This window comes from Diachasmimorpha longicaudata, chromosome 3, assembly GCF_034640455.1.
Source record: "Diachasmimorpha longicaudata isolate KC_UGA_2023 chromosome 3, iyDiaLong2, whole genome shotgun sequence".
NCBI classification, from domain to species: domain Eukaryota; kingdom Metazoa; phylum Arthropoda; class Insecta; order Hymenoptera; family Braconidae; genus Diachasmimorpha; species Diachasmimorpha longicaudata.
In genome coordinates this window covers 10,154,952-10,172,395 of record NC_087227.1, presented here as the reverse complement: position 1 = coordinate 10,172,395, position 17,444 = coordinate 10,154,952, and the positions used below count along the sequence as shown (strand labels likewise).

Below are 17,444 nucleotides of genomic sequence, written 5' to 3'. Positions count from 1 at the left end.
ATTTATTATTTTGTTTAAAAGATTTATTTATAAATTTTTTACAATCAATTTCCTCCATATTTGGTTATGGCTTTCCGGTGTGTACTTTTATTAAAACATGCGGTTATATCCTGTGAACAAAAAAATAAAATTCACCAATATTAAAAATAAATATTGATTTTGCAACTATTTAAACATATACACAAAATGCTCGCGAGAAAAAAGTCTAATGTGTCTCCTCATATATTATTAACTTTATTAGAATATCCATAACGTCCACAGGTAGACTTTCTTCTAGTGAAATGTATCGTGCAATGAGAAAATATCTATTTACGTTGGATTGGAAGGCCATTCATTCTAAACATTTCTGGCCCCGCGAATCTCGGTCTGAGCGGGGGTCTGAAAGGCATCGTCATCGGCGGCATTCTCCCTCTCATTACAGGCAAGGGAGGTCGCATCATCATCATGGGATTCATCATTACAGGCCTAACCAGATTCTGCACGTATGGTAAATAATAAAATTAGTTATCAAAGGACTTTCATCAGTGGAAAAAGTCTCATTATAAATTTCTACAGAACGTCAATAAATAGCAGATGCTCACATCATAGTACATCGGGAAGGGGACGGGTTCGGCATATGGTAAAGTTGCTAATCTTCTATCGGGCTCAGCCCTCCTACGATGGGAATGGTCGTCATAATCCTGGTATTCTCTGTGCGCAGAGTCTCTGTGAGACCCAGAACGTGCGTCTCGAGCTCTGTCTGGTGAACGACGAGATCTGGAATCACGAGTTCGTTCTCGACTCGACGTACGACGGGTAGAATATTTGGAATCACGATATCTATCGCCAGAAGTACGGGCCCTGTATAAATGCCAATTCAGTCAATATCCTCATTCGATTATCATCTCGAGCCCTTATTTTTCTGAACCTCAATGACTTACCTATCATAGGAATGAATTCTGTCATGGCTTTCTCCATGTGACCTCGATGCCCTGTCATGTCTAAGAGAAAAATCTAGTAAGTACGATATTCCCTGAATTTTTTTAGCAATACTCATGGCATGGCATCTCTCTCATCACATGAACTTGTCTTCAGAGTTTTACATCTTCAAAAAAAAAAAATTGCAAACAAGAGAAATGCCAAGTAGTGGTAATATATCGTGTTATATCCATAAGATCAAGAAAGATGACTTTGAACGTCAATTGTTCATCAGTGAATTATTTCGTAATGTATGTCACATTATGAAATGCTCACTCAACTTATTAACTAGTGCATTTTCTTAAACTATAACCTGTAAACATGAATTTATAAACTGAAATAACAAAGGGGAATGGCATTAGCTTACCTGATAAAGTCTGAAAGCCTGTAAGTTAAAATAAAACAGAACAGGGAAAATTTCAAAGGAAAAAAAGCTGCAACTTTGTCCTCGATTTCGAAAATCTCTCCGCAGATTCACGCCTAGGACAAACACTTACCTTGAGGTGTGTCGAGAGCTGTGTCTACAACGTCTCTCTGAGCTCAGGGACCTCGATCGTCGCACTATTGAGCGTTTGTTATCTGAGGAATAGAAAAAAAGCATTAATATTCCTGTTGCACGACTCGCGACAAATTTATCCAATAAAGTCTCACCAGTTTCCAAATCATTGCGAGCAACTACTGTACGTTGTTCTGGGATGTCGACAATACTTTTTTCCTTAGCCTTCAGTTCCTCGCGTTCGAAAATGGGTTTTGATCCTTCACCTAGGGAGAAGCACAACTCAACAGCCATTGCCATTGTAATAGCACATTGTTTGAATGCGTTTTGCTACTCCCCACCCCCCTTCAGAAGTTAATTTGCCATATTGTCAGTTAACCCTTCATTAGTCACCTAGTTTTTAAAATATTTTTTCGAGGTGACATTGCTTTTAAAGAATCGTCGTTGAACTACTAGACGACGAATGTCATGTTGTATTTAGCAAGAACAATGTTCTCTTTTGCATATTTCAAATTTCAAGTGGTGAAAAAAATTTTGTTGTGTCTTATATCCCACGTGAGTGACGAAGGGTTAATAATTTAATGAAAATTCAATATTTCAATCCCCCGAAAAATTCACTGGGTGTAAAAGTGTAGGCGTCCGTACGATTTAAATTTTCCAATCGTTGCTATCTTCATTGACATCGTTCGATGATCTTCATTGTAATCTTCATGATGTTGCACATTATCCTGAAATGCTGATCAATGCAGGTGAATTGGAACAAAATAAAATTGTAAGCTCATACTGTTATCGAATCGCAGGATGCTATCTTCATTGACATCGTTCGATGATCTTCATTGTAATCTTCATGATGTTGCACATTATCCTGAAATGCTGATCAATGCAGGTGAATTGGAACAAAATAAAATTGTAAACTCATACTGTTATCTAATCGCAGGATGCTATCTTCATTGACATCGTTCGATGATCTTCATTATAATCTTCATGATGTTGCACATTATCCTGAAATGCTGATTAATGCAGGTGAATTGGAACAAAACAAAATTGTAAACTCATACTGTCATCGAATCGCAGGATGCTATCTTCATTGACATCGTTCGATGATCTTCATTATAATCTTCATGATGTTGCACATTATCCCGAAATGCTGATTAATGCAGGTGAATTGGAACAAAACAAAATTGTAAACTCATACTGTTATCGAATCGCAGGTTGCTATCTTCATTGACATCGTTCGATGATCTTCATTATAATCTTCATGATGTTGCACATTATCCCGAAATGCTGATTAATGCAGGTGAATTGAAACAAAACAAAATTGTAAACTCATACTGTTATCGAATCGCAGGATGCTATCTTCATCGACATCGTTCGATGATCTTCATTATAATCTTCATGATGTTGCACATTATCCCGAAATGCTGATTAATGCAGGTGAATTGGAACAAAACAAGATTGTAAACTCATACTGTTATCGAATCGCAGGATGCTATCTTCATTGACATCGTTCGATGATCTTCATTGTAATCTTCATGATGTTGCACATTATCCTGAAATGCTGATTAATGCAGGTGAATTGGAACAAAACAAAATTGTAAACTCATACTGTCATCGAATCGCAGGATGCTATCTTCATTGACATCGTTCGATGATCTTCATTATAATCTTCATGATGTTGCACATTATCCCGAAATGCTGATTAATGCAGGTGAATTGGAATAAAACAAAATTGTAAACTCATACTGTTATCGAATCGCAGGATGCTATCTTCATTGACATCGTTCGATGATCTTCATTGTAATCTTCATGATGTTGCACATTATCCTGAAATGCTGATTAATGCAGGTGAATTGGAACAAAACAAAATTGTAAACTCATACTGTCATCGAATCGCAGGATGCTATCTTCATTGACATCGTTCGATGATCTTCATTATAATCTTCATGATGTTGTACATTATCCCGAAATGCTGATTAATGCAGGTGAATTGGAATAAAACAAAATTGTAAACTCATACTGTTATCGAATCGCAGGATGCTATCTTCATTGACATCGTTCGATGATCTTCATTATAATCTTCATGATGTTGCACATTATCCTGAAATGCTGATCAATGCAGGTGAATTGGAACAAAATAAAATTGTAAACTCATACTGTTATCTAATCGCAGGATGCTATCTTCATTGACATCGCTCGATGATCTTCATTATAATCTTCACGATGTTGCACATTATTCTGAAATGCTGATTAATGCAGGTAAACTGGAACAAAACAGATTGTAAACTCATACTGTTATTTAATCGCAGGATGATAACCTGCCAAGACGGTCTTTGAACAATTAAACTTTTTTTTTTCAGTTCGAAATCCTAGAGTCAGCGATTTAGATCGGCTGAGGCTTAAACAGGGGACTTGTGATTGTGAATGACATGCTTCAACCAAGAGGGCCACACTACCAGTGACAAATTCGTGGGAAAATGTTGTTTGGTTGGGGCCCAAACCTGGGAATTCGTGATTCTCGATCGTGTTTCACTCTGTCTAAGACAGCCATTTCTAAAATTGTAACATCTATTTGTTACATCATTGACAATTTTTAATGTAGTAACTGTTCCTTTCAACTTGTTGAACCAGCTATAATAAGTATGAATTAGTAAACGCAATAAGGGTGTAAATATGATTTCCGATGAGAACAAGTACAATTGGAACTCCCGGATTGCTGTGATTGTTACACTGATTGATTCAAATACACGGCATCAACAGGAATTCAACAGAAAGTACGATGTTCCTCAACCAATCAGTTTTAATCCATATTAAAGAATTTGTTCTTTAATAATTCTTGGGCTTGTGTGAGTGTTTACTTACCGCGACGATCTCCGCGAGCTCTGACTCCTCGACCTCTCTGAATCTACTGACCTGGAACGTCTTTTCGATGATTCTTTTTTACCTGAAGAATGAAAAGTTGAAAGTTCATTAGAAATATCGTTATTGATATGAGGTGAATTACAATCCAAAATGTTTGATAATTTTACCTGTTTTAGGTTCACGAAGCACAATTGTTCGTCGTTCCGGAGCCTCATCTGTACTGCATTCGCTTATTCTCAGTTCTTCGCGATCAAAAATTGGCTTTGCGCCCTCTCCTAGTGAAAGATGAAGGCAAAGAGCATTAAAAAATAATTAATTTTAATTCTTCAATGATGTTGATTATACGTACATCAATATTTTGTCTATTAGATTTTTCTTTTCGATTTGAAATGACAAAAAAATAGGAAAAATTTTAATAAGTAAGTTTTTAGTCCGAATGAAGCACGGAATATGGAACGATTCTACAATAATTAAAAAATTTTCTCTATTTGCCATAAATTGATGAATTCATTCTGTCCTTCAAAAGACTCTTGATTTTCGGTGAAAACTGAATATCTTCCAATGAATCTTGATGGTTTTTAAAATAAAGAACATAAAAAATTGTCCAATTAATTCAGCTTCCGTTGAACACAGCATCTTCATGAAGTCCTCACAGACGAATATTTTCCCACAACTCACATAAAATTAATTTCATGTTTTATTTTTCCAGTTCTCCAAGTTTTAAAAACCATAGCACGACAATTCATGCCTATCATTTACGTGAAAGTGAATTGATTATTAAGAAAATGCAGTAAGTCATTTTTTTACTGAATCAACTACTGAATGTCTCGTGATTCTATATTGGATTTTTCATAAAATAAATAAAGAACAAAAGTCAATCTTATTCTCTTCTGAGTGTTGAAAGACATTTTTATGGGTTCGAATTCTGAGAAGTGTGAGGTATGATATTTAGGGTTAACTTTAAGTATGTAGACAAAGTGAAATGAATAGGACTCTTTGAGAGCATGTGACTGGAAGGTCCAGGATGTTGTTTCCCTTTGTAGATCTAGTTAGTTCCTCGGAATAAGGAATCGATATAGAGTGGATGTGTCTTCCGAGCATAATCATGTGAGTTCAAAGACTAAAATATTTTAAATCACTTGTTGAATAATTATTATTTCTTATAACCCATTTCCAATATTCTAAAATGAATCGAAATGATTTCCATGCTTCGTAAATCGATAAGTTTCTTCCAAACGAAGTATCCATCATTTTCAAGTTGTTCATTTACCATATTTTTCAACTGATGACGACGAAAGGTTATTTGATTACTTCAGGATGTTTATGAAATCTTCACTGATGAATATCCCACAGAAGTCAAGTAAACTTTGTTCCATGTTTTCAGTGAGGAATTTCCCCAAATTTTCAGTGACTATTTACCATAAACATCCCCAGGACCAATCAAAGAAGGAATAAGAACACGATTAAACTTCAGTTACCTGCTCTTCGTTTGAGGATGATTTCATCAGGACTGGTAATATTCCTCAGCAACTCAGATGTTTCTTCAGTTTTTGAAAGGTTTCGATGAATATTAACTGTAATTTTTTTAAGCTCACTAACATTAATTTTATTACCCTCACTGCCCTTAAACAGTGGAGTATTATTCGATGACGAAGTATCACACCTAAAATAGTAAAGTTTGTTATTAAAATCAAAGAAAGAAATAACTGAAGTAAAAATAAATCCCATGACAGGTAATATTGGATGCGGACCTCTCAGACATGACAGGAACGCCGCTGCTGGAATGAGTTCTTCCTTTTTCTGCAGATTTACTTCGATCACGTCGTCTGCTGCCTGCGGGTGACGCTGATCTTGATCGTGATTTGGATCGTCTTCGTTGCTTCTTTGCTTCTAATTCTCTAGCTCTCTTTGCCTCCCACTCTTGTATCATCTTCGCTTTGCGTTTTTCGTGCTCTCGACGTCGTTCCTGCTCAATTCTCCATTCTCTTCTTTTTCTCTCCAGGTCTTTCAGTCTATCCTTGGATAAAAAATCCTTCGGGTCCCGATACTCTTTCGATCTATTGTCGCTTCGTCGCATTTTTACTGACGGAAAATCGATTATCAATTTAATACGCATTATGTTATTTCCAAAAAACAGTTGTTGGATATGGGCAGAAGCGAATGAAAAGAGGAGTTCGTGAGATAAATTTGATTGTGTTTGGATATATTCACTAAGGGCGAGCATATGACCCCATGTCGTTGTTTCAAGCGTAATCTAACCTCTCTCATTAGTATTACAAGCCTAACAAGTTAGTCACATGGCAAAAAAACATACCTTTGAAAATTAATAATGAACCACAGCGTCAGAAGGATCAATGTTTAGATAATATGAGTTACATGCAAGTTAAAATACGAATCACGAATAAATAAACAACTCTGAACACATAAAGAACACTAGAAAAGCCTGAAAAAGGCCAATGGCGGGATGTCAAATGCGAAGTGCGTAGAAGCCAAGAACATGGAAATGTCTTTCTAGACGCTACCACTTGCGCATGCGTTCATCCTCGATGAATTGTAGCCAATGGCCGACGTCCGGTTGGACCAGTGGCGTCATAGTTTCTGAAACTCACCGTGCGTACTCCACGTGACTTTACCTCCATGTACTTAGATGGCGGGAGGTTGCAAATGGGAAAACGAAAGAATTTACATGATTGTATATCGTTAGTACATCATTGTACATCAATTGATTTTGTTTGTAGTCTCGTAGATAATTAATCCATTTTAATTTTTCCAATGATGTCGGGTTGAGGATTCTTTCCTCAGAAAAAATTAACTGAGTGTTTTTAATTGTGGGAATGGGTGGTCCCAGGCGCTGGAATAAATACAACAAGAATAAGAGAAAATCTCCCGATGATCCGGCACCGTCGAAGGCTCCTGATGATAGCCTGGAAGGAACTTCAGACGGGCTTTCAATACACGAAAATAATAATGAAGATGATCCGACGTTGGACGTTTACGAGGCTAGACAGAACCCAGATCACTCGTTATATGGTTTCCACCTCTACTTCGATAAATTACCCAAAACCACCGAGAGATACATCATCGATCGCACAAAATCAGGGGAATCGTTCTTCAAGCGTAATCCAGATGCCCTGATCCCCAGCAAGTCTGGGCCCTCCTTCAACATCGACATGAAACGACTCTCCAGCGATCCAGAATTTGCAGGAGAATGGGAAACCTTTAAAGATGACATCGAGAAGAGCCCCAGAGAGACCCTGAACGTCCTAGGTCTCGCCCTCCATCAAGTGCTCGTGCAGTCCCAGCTGAGCAAAACGAGCCTCAACTCCAAGGAAGACATCAACTTGCCGATGATTCGAGTCAAGCTGGTCAATTACAAGCCACTGGTGGCTCTCCGGGACATCATGATCGATTCCTATGGGAAACTGATAGCCACCAGAGGTTGTGTCATAAGGGTGGGAAGGCCCAAGTACATGGCCCAGTGGCTGCCCTTCTCCTGCGATAAATGCCACCATTGGACGGTGATCAGACAGCCCGATGGTATTTACAAACTTCCAAAGAAGTGCAAAGCATGTGGAACGTGCAAGTTCACTCCCAGATTGGACTCACCACACGTCAAGACAGTTCCATTTCTCGTGATCAAATTGCAGGAGCATTTTGATGACAAACAGGACGAGAAGGGCAAGATGCCGAGGGTTGTGGAGGTGGAGTTGATTGACGACTTGGTAGACAGCTGCATGCCTGGAGATGACATCACCATCGTGGGGATCGTGAAGATCAGAGGGACTGATGATGGCTCGGAAAGGAGGAAAACCACTGCTGAGGCCAATGCCCTGTACATCGAAGCTATTTCCGTGATGAATAATAAGAATAAAGCGAGGAATAGAACGGCTCTGGGAGTTGACTTGGATCACCAGGACTACGTTTTTATCAAGCACATTCATGACAATCCAGATGTCTTCTCACTGCTCGTGAGATCACTGTGTCCAGCCATTTACGGGAATGAGATGATCAAGGCTGGGCTCCTGCTGAGCCTCTTTGGAGGATGTGCCAAGCATGACTCGCTAAGGAATGATCTCCATGTGCTGCTGGTGGGGGATCCGGGACTTGGCAAGTCCCAACTGTTGCAGGCGTGCTCGAGAATTTGTACTAAAGGTGAGGGAGAATTCTCTTCGGGGAAATCTATTATTCAGCATTCTTGCAATGCTGGATTGAGTACTTTAACTCAATGATTCTCGTTGTAGGTGTCTATGTCTGCGGAAATTCCAGCACAACATCAGGATTAACGGTGACCCTCACCAAGGAAAATGGTACAAACGACTTTGCCCTGGAGCCAGGAGCCCTGGTTCTCGCAGACAAGGGCACATGTTTCATCGACGAATTCGATAAAATGCCGACCCAACATCAGGCCCTGCTGGAGGCAATGGAGCAGTCGAGTGTCTCAGTGGCAAAATCCGGGATAATCTGCTCCCTCCCAGCTAGGACTTCGATAGTAGCAGCAGCAAATCCGATAGGTGGAAAATACAATCGAGCAAAAAGTTTCACCGAGAATTTGAACCTCAGTGAACCCCTCCTTTCACGATTCGATCTTATTTTCCTGCTGTTGGACGAGCCCAGCGAGCAGATGGACACTCTCATGTGCGCTCACGTGATGAACGCACACACTGGCTTCAAAAAAGTTTATCCAACTCGTTCAACATCGAATCTCTCTGAGTTCAACGTTGGCAGAGCCAATCAGACGCTCACTACAGCCCTCACGCTGAAGGAGAGGCTGTCCTTGAAAGGAAATAAAGAGGATCTGGTCCCTCAGTCAATTCTCAGGAAGTACGTGTCGTACGCAAGGCTCTATGTGAAGCCCAAACTGACACCTGAAGCTGCCAACAGACTCCGGGACTACTATCTCCTTCTTCGGCAGAATAATAACATCTTTGGACATCTTCCTGTCTTCCACAGACAGCTGGAAGCGTTGATACGACTGACTGAGGCACGAGCGAAACTGGAGCTACGAATTGAAGCCACTGATGCTGATGCACAGGAGATCATTGAGATTTATAAACACACACTGGCTAGTATTCCCTCGATTGGGACTTCTGGCCCCTCGTTGAGTCATGAGTCTGGGAGAATTACTAAAAATAAAGTATCAGCGTTTATCTCGTTGCTGCAGCAGCATCAGCAGGAGAGGGAGCAAAGTCTCTTTTCGAAGACTGATCTTATGGAAATAGCAACTCAGGGAGGAATCATCATCAATGAGTTTTCGAGGTTCATTGGGAAGCTCAATGACGAGGGGTACTTGATCAAAAGGGGGCATGATTTGTACAAATTCGTCAATATGTAATTTTGTGTATAGATTAATAGGGTGGTTTTACTGGCTGGATTGTAAATATTGGGGTAATAAAGAGACTGAAAATATTATTAACATCATTTTATTATAATTAATAGTTTGAAATTGATTATAAATTATGACGATGAATTTGAATTATAAGGACTAGGAAAAAATGGTTCATCAATTTTTCAATTATCATTTTCCATTCATTTAGTTTCCACCTGTCAACGTCTTAATTAACAATTACAGTTATGATAATTTGCTTGTTATTTAATGGAATTTCAATGCAAAGAGAAACGTGCTGATTTAAAAATCATTGAACATACATTATTAGTCAGAAATTATATACGAGAATAAAAAATTTGTTGGCATATCAAAGTTGCCAGCAACTTGAGACTTTGAGAATAATCATAATTTCGCATGTAATTCGTCGTCGCAATTCAACTTCTGATGATCATGCAGTTGAATACAGTGATAAATAATAAGTTAAATGATTTATTGTAGCGTTAGATGTAATGATTGCATCAATTATTATAATTCATTGATAGAATTCCATTGCCGCTGTCGAGTCCAATGTCATAATTCAGTGATTATATCCTATATAAATAACTCGTTATGTTGTTTTCCATTTTCATTTACTAATAGAATTTAATATATACAGGTATATATTGAAGATATATATAAACGATATATTAAATAGTATATTTATCAGTATGATGGATATTTTTCGATCCGAAAACGGTAACAGAATTCACACGTACAATCACACTCAGTTTATTTTTCCATTCATTATTATCTCAATCGTTTTATTGAATTACTAATTTCCCCTTAAGTCCACAAATACCTTTCTATTATTTTTTTAATGCAATGGCTCTTAAAGGAGACAGTCCAGATCGCAACTTCGATATATCACATTGCAATTAACAATTACACAGCACAGCCAGCGACCACATTGATTTAATGAACAAAGTGCCTTGCCATTTCTCTCACATTACGATCAAAATTTTTTTTTATTCTCCTCCATCAACTCCATTAATTCACGTATTTGTGCAATTTCTCAACATCATGGTGTAATTTATTCAGGAAGAGCTACATTTTCTTAATATAAATTTTTTGTTTCCAACAGATTTCACCTCAATTTGGTCATTAACGGCTACAATAAATTGCAGAAGCGAATACTTTTAAAATGCGACATGATTCTCTAACGTTTATTTATCGTAATTACCTAGGGGCCGAGGGGTGCCTGAGGGAGTGGAAATGCCGATGAATAAAGTTTGGGAGACATAATTTGACACAACATTGTCACTCTCTCGCGCACCCACTCACATTATTTTCTCGTATTTATTCGTCTATTTAATTCTTAAAATTGGGTATGTGCACGTCTCTCAATAATTTTGATCGGAAGAAAATTAAAGTGAGTTTTGTAATAGTAGAATTGCGAGTGAGATAACAACGCATAAAAATTAAAAAAAAATACAGTGGTGGGAAGGGATAAAAATTCAGTTTCCCCAGTTTCTGGGTAATGAGTAGAAATAGGTGAACAAATGATGCTTGAAAAATTTCATTCTCACGTACTAAGTATACAATTCGGCGAAAAAATTATTTCGCAAGTTCAGACAACAGGAATAATACTATTGGTTAATTTATATCGTCTATGTATAGTGATAGGTTTATTAGATTTTTTTATGCTGAATTTTTGTTAGTGTTAATTGGACATATATGTACATTGATTGGGAGGAAAGGGATGTGATCTGGGGAATTATAGTATTTACAGTTCAGTGTGTGTTGTGCATTGTTCGATGAATTTAGTTTGTCTGTTGTTGAATTGTTTTTTTTTTGTTGGAACGAGAGCTATTTGAAATATTCAGATGTGAACGCCCCTTTCCTCGTCGCATTTAACACTTTAGACGGCCCTTTCTCCTTGTTCATGCAATAATTAACTCATGAGATTGATTATTATTTGCGGTTCTTCATATGTTAGGTAATGTCGATTGTCCACTGATTGGCCAGTGGTACACGAGTCAAACGGAACACTTTTTGGCATCCTTAGTACTCCGATTAATCTTTTGGAAAGTTTAACGAGAACACTTTGTCTTTAGGTTTTTTAGCATTAGGGTTGACAACATCGGGTTGTGTCGTTATTTACAGGTGTGATATATGGGGTATGATATTATTGAGGGCGGGGTATGAGGTGTTCACGAGTGAGAAAAGGTAATGGAACACACGCAGGAATAATCTTGGGTGAAATACCTAGCGAATTTAATCAACAAACTTGTTGAACTTCTATTGATGTTTTTTTAATAAAAAAGAGGAAAGGAAAGCATTTTGGAAATTCCTGTCGAAAATCAAACCAAAAGTTTGACAAATTTGAGCTGAGGAAATATTAGAGAAAAGATTTCAAATCTCATAATGGAATAAGTTGCAACAGAAAAATCAAGTCAAAATCAAGTTTCTTTTATATAATTTTTTCGCATGGAAAACCTGAATTTTCTCTGGGGAATTCCAGTGAAGTTTTAATGGAAATCTATTGAAAAGTTCTATTCGCTTTTGGGCGAATTCCGTTGAGTATTATAGTTCTTCTTGAGTTAAAGAGACATCTGTTTACAAAACAGTCTGATGATTGTTGTTTTATATGACTTGTTCTATTCCACTATTTGAATTAAAAGTTCTGCAGTATTCGGGCCTTTTACAATAAAAAGAAGTGTGATAAATAAAGGAAAAAAAGTCAAAAGTTGCTACAGAAGAACACACATATAGAGACTTTTAAAAATCGAATATTAACAACATTATAATTTAATATTGTACAGTCATGAAAACGAATAGAATTTTTTGATAGAATTCTGATCAAATGCTATTAGGAAATCAAAAAAATCTTTTAGAGAAAGCGTTGGGTTTTTGCTATTCATTTTTCTCATGTCTATTGGGGTGAGGCGTGAGGGGAGAAATTCATTTGATGTAAAGAATGGTCTAGTGGTAGTGGGAGGAATGAGAAAAGTTCAAGAAGTTAATTTGTATAGATTATTGTGGAAATGTCTGAAATTAATGGATCTAGGAAACAAGTTACAAGATACTTCCCTCATAAGTCGTGAAATTTTCTACAAGGTAAATTTTTTCATGATTTTCTAGATTTTTTCGTCCCAGAAACCATCGAAAATACCACAGAAAATTAATTTCCAATCTCATCCTCTCGCCCCACATCTTCAAATTCCCCTACATGACAAGAAAATAATCCTGTGGGAACAACAAAAAAATCCTGACCCTCAATCACTCTAACTCCCCTATGCCTCCAATTAATCACACATGAAAAAAATTTAATGGGAAATTAACGAAGCTGCTAGACAATTCTATCGGCCTTCTTTTGAAATTTATATAACTGATGATAATTCACAGAATTGATAGCACGTACTGTCGACCCATTAAATTTATGATTAATTGAATAATTTTAAAGCGATATGAACGAATTAACCATTTCAATAGTCAACAATAATTGTAATTTATGAATCTCTCTACCACTCCAATAGAGTCGCGTTATGAATTCGCAATTTTTTCCATGAAATTTTTCTCATATGTGAGTTCCCCCTCAACGTATGTTACGTATCCTAAATTCTCACGTCATTCAGTCTAAAATGTCCCTTAGTCAGTCCCACATACATAAATCTGGAGTCCATTCAGCTCATTCACCCACAATTCACCTCGCACTTTTGAAAATCATTCAGACGAGTCACTTCCGGCTGTTATCTTCTGTCTTATCACTCACTCAGTAACTGGAATAATCTGAAAAAAAAATCACCTCGTATTTTATAAAGACCCAATCTTCCGATTTCGGTTGGCACGATTTATCTCGTTTTGTTGCTGTTAGATTTTTCATTTCAATAAAAAAGGCACTGCTTTGAAATCGAGGGTAACAATCGCCTCGGGATGAATAAATGATGAAATGAATTGAATGGCTCATGTGAATAGAATAATCCCCTTGTGAGAGCACAAAAGCCGTGCGTTTGATGATCAATTTGTGGGTTTAATGGAGAATGGAATAAAAGCGAGTAGATGAAAAATAATAACAATTATTGATTGAATTACACCTGTGGGCCATTTCGACAGAAATTGTATATTTTTCATTTATCATTTTTTAAAACTTTTTCTCTGCTCATTCCGCAAAACGACCGAATTTGCGGTGTTGTAAAATTGTTACTGTAAAAGCGTAAAAATTCGTTCTTTTTTTTTTTACAAGGTATGAAATACAAATATACGTATAAAAGTTTTAAATAAAGGACTCGTTCCATTTTTTTTTGGAGTAAAACTACTTTGTATAGAACGAAGAAGTCAACGTTCAATGTTGTGTTATCAAACGTCTGAGGGAAGTATGAGTTCAATAGGTATATAGACCCGAAATATTTTTGGACCCACGTGGATCACAGAAATAAAACATTTATTTCCAGTATCATAGATTTTTTTTCGACGTTGAAAATTGTGGTACTGCTCTCGTCGTTAATTTTCTTCCTCTCTTCGGTGTATTACCCCCCTCAATAGTCACTCTAACGCACACCATTCACTCGCTCATTCATTAAAATGTTCATAAAGGTTTGTCTGGTTTAAGTAAAAAATGGAGAAAAATGGTACAAATTAATAAACAACGTTTACGATGCCGACAACACAGCCAAATCTTTGTTTGAAAAACAGTATTTTTTTTTATCTTTCGTTATCCCGTTTACAGTTTATTGTTCAAGTGAGGAAATCAAACTGTTAGCCACACATTCATTTTATTGGTCTAATCCACAAGAAGACGGTATCTCCACTTTTAATGTTTCTCCCCATTTTCGCAAATTCAATCAGAAACACATTGAACACTTGGTGGATCTTGCATTTTATATAAACGAAAAAGCAAATATTTCAGATGATGATAAACAAAACAAAATATTTCGCTCAGCGAAATTTATCAATTTTTTTTGTCAATTTTGTTTGTGGTTTGATGAGAGATCAGTCGTGAGGGCGAGAATGGGTGAGCCAGTTATTTTTCACTGGTTGAATTCAGTGATGGAGTAAGCAAATTTTAAGTTTTTGGAGAAGTTCTTAAAATTTGGAAATTTTTAGTAAAGAACAGTGAATCTTACAAAACTGAACCTGACGATGAAGTCCGGTTTTGTCAATTAAAAACCCATGTGCAAGTATTAAAAAATACACTACGAAATTGACTTGATATTCCAATTCACTACAATCTCCAAGACAATTCACCAAAACCTATTCCCCAAAGAATTGTTCCCTCACCTGTCCCTCTGCAACTGGAGCATTCATCAAAAAACCACAAATCGATTGAAATTCGAGTTCTCCCGACGCACCCTAAAAATGCATTACAACATCCGCCTATAATATAGGAATAATATAACTATCAATATATTATTTTAACAAACACTGGCATTTTCATATTATTTTTGTTCATGACGACTGTTACGAACTTTCCACGAGGAAAGGATTCCAAAACACTTTGATATTAAAAACGTTCTCAGTTTTTTAAGGGACTTTAGCCGTAAATATTCGTCGATTAACACGAATGTATTCATATATTTATAAAATACATGCACATAATGTAGTAGAGGAGGTGTAATCCCCTCCATTTATCGTTCAGTCCGTTAGGCATGGTACATGCGTGGTTAATAATAATTGTGTTTTTCTATGTACATGGTAGAAAGTAAAATGATAATATCGCACTTTTTTTTCACCCACTCAATTTGCTAATTCGCAATAACAGAGTAGACTCAGATGAGTAATTACAATATTCATTTCATAAAGTTTTATCTCTGTATTATTCCCTTCATCATCACGTACCTCAAACTGTCTAGTGGATGTCTCGACATTATCGATTATCGATTTGTAATTATAAATACTTTGTTCCTATACATGGAACTCTTGTCCGGGTTTTACATAGTTTGGAGGCAGGCTTGCGACTGTTTTAACGTATTCACCAAACGTCCGACAAAGACGATGATTGAATATCATTAATGTTAAATACACGGTTAATATCGAAATAATTTTCACAATGAACAGACATGCACGAAGAAATTTTAGAGTTTAATCTAGAGAATTTCATAGAAAATTTCATCCGATTTCTAACTTCGTACAGTTTTTTCTTTCAATACAATATTTTTTTCTCATTCGATTTTTTACGGTACAAAAACAAATAGGACAAATACTGAATGTTATCTCAGTAAAATAAACCGTACAGAAATAATGAATTCAATAGAATGTTATTGAAAAAAAAAATCGGTCAAAAATTAATAACAATCCAATAGAATTTTCTATGAATTTTTTTTTCGCACTTGTCCCTGACTTCATTCTTCCCTAATTTGTTGGCAGCACAATGTTTCATCACTTCACACACTTCTTTATTATCCAATTGTCATAGTAAACTAGATAATCTATCTAAGAATAGGATAATAAATGTATTTACGAAAAAAATGGGTTTAAAATTAATGAAACGATTGATCGAATAATTAATAACGTTAAAGGGAGCATAACTAAAAGCTTAATTAACGTAAAAATCAAACGTTCTTAAATACAAATGTCGGTAGTATTTTTTTTTGCTTTCTCTCGTACTCGTAAAAATGTTCATCGCCCGTAAAAAGTTCAGTCAATTGGTTTCCTCTCATTATCGGCAGTATCGTGATCAATTTATATTTTTTATTATACCCTTTCTTGCCGCGGATATCACTCACACACACTAATATTAAACTTTTTTTATTCGTCACATGGATTTATCATTCGAACGCACTATCATTAAACCTTTTTTTTTCAATTTTTGTGGTTTTTTCGTACAAAATATCTACATGTAGGTTTCATTCGCCAAGTCTCTTAGTCTCGCGTTATTTATTTTATTTAGTTTCTCGTATCGATGAGTAGTATTGAGGGTGGATTACGACTGATGAGAATGATAAGCGTCGATGAGTTGTGCGCGTATTTCATTAGAGGGATGACATTCCAATGCTCACGATAAGAAAAATTGTGAATGCATCCACTATTTTTGTTTTCAAGGGGAATTGGGATTGTGGAACGGGAGAAGAATTGTCATTTCGGAAGTTTCAAGACGAAAGTGGAAGGGCATGTAAAAAATTAACTGTCTTGAATTTTTCTCAACTGGATGGATATTAAGAAGAAAATTCACATAAATTGTCAACTAAATTTTCACTGATTAAAGATTGAGGGAAACATCTCAAGATTGATCTGAATTTAAAAAACCCAAGCATTTCTCCAAAAAAATCTCTTAGATCCTAAGACACCAATAAACAGTTATTCCATCCAAAAATTAATTCAACTCATCTCACCTCTCCCCAACTTCCGATGAATGGACGTGTGCGTGTTTCCCCACAGTGACGACTTTCCAATGCTCGCGTTAAAAAAAAACAAAATTCTGTCGATTAATCCACTCAATATCACCCATCGTAACGCATTAAAACCGTAGTCGTAATAAATGAATTAATCGGTAATTAATTGATAGTGAAAAGATTCATGAAAAGTCGTAGAAAAAAAAAACATATAAACATTTCTTCTTTTCATACTATGTGGTCGATTTTTAATTTAATTTTTTTTTGTCGTTCACTTGGGAACCCGGTAGTAGCGTAGTACGAGATAACCGAGGGTCCTGAACACAACGAGGAAAGCTAGGAGAACAGCGGTGTTTGCCCAAAGGGGTAGACCCGAGCCACGACCACCTTGACTCTCGAGAATTGCTGAGACTGGTATCGTTGTCCCATTTCTGCACTCTGGGAATTTACTCGGTTGTGAGCACCTGTTCAACATACATCAAAATTAATTATTTTTAAT

The 17,444-nt window shown here is 36.5% G+C and overlaps 3 protein-coding genes across 8 annotated transcripts in view; 1 reads left to right on the top strand and 2 right to left on the bottom strand.

Annotated features, from left to right (window-relative positions):
• Window position 1: 1 nt before the first annotated feature.
• LOC135160465 (serine/threonine-protein kinase fray2-like) lies at window positions 2–6,810 on the bottom strand. Of its 3 annotated transcripts, XM_064117025.1 has the most exons (10): window positions 6,627–6,810; window positions 6,064–6,394; window positions 5,791–5,975; window positions 1,609–1,719; window positions 1,455–1,536; window positions 1,325–1,342; window positions 921–980; window positions 582–840; window positions 314–476; window positions 2–110 (listed from the first exon to the last, which is right to left on the bottom strand). In XM_064117025.1, exons 2-10 carry the CDS (start codon window positions 6,387–6,389, stop codon window positions 91–93), a joined length of 1,224 nt encoding a protein of 407 aa, XP_063973095.1. In that variant the 5' UTR covers window positions 6,390–6,394; window positions 6,627–6,810; the 3' UTR covers window positions 2–90. The 3 variants fall into 3 exon arrangements, with proteins under 3 accessions (XP_063973095.1, XP_063973098.1, XP_063973097.1); XM_064117028.1 differs by lacking the exons at window positions 1,325–1,342; window positions 1,455–1,536; window positions 1,609–1,719 and adding exons at window positions 4,313–4,394; window positions 4,480–4,587; XM_064117027.1 differs by lacking the exon at window positions 1,325–1,342.
• A 112-nt stretch (window positions 6,811–6,922) lies between these two features.
• On the top strand, window positions 6,923–9,720 carry LOC135160460 (DNA helicase MCM8-like). Its single transcript, XM_064117013.1, has 2 exons — window positions 6,923–8,464; window positions 8,554–9,720. Exons 1-2 carry the CDS (start codon window positions 7,147–7,149, stop codon window positions 9,642–9,644), a joined length of 2,409 nt encoding a protein of 802 aa, XP_063973083.1. The 5' UTR covers window positions 6,923–7,146; the 3' UTR covers window positions 9,645–9,720.
• Window positions 9,717–17,444, bottom strand: part of LOC135160462 (uncharacterized) — an 82,343-nt gene continuing 74,615 nt past the window's right edge. For all 4 annotated transcript variants that reach the window (XM_064117016.1, XM_064117018.1, XM_064117015.1 and 1 more), the window contains one exon: window positions 9,717–17,409. In XM_064117016.1, coding sequence (XP_063973086.1) covers window positions 17,217–17,409 — 193 coding nt within the window. In that variant the 3' untranslated portion in view covers window positions 9,717–17,216. The remainder of the gene's footprint in view (window positions 17,410–17,444) is intronic.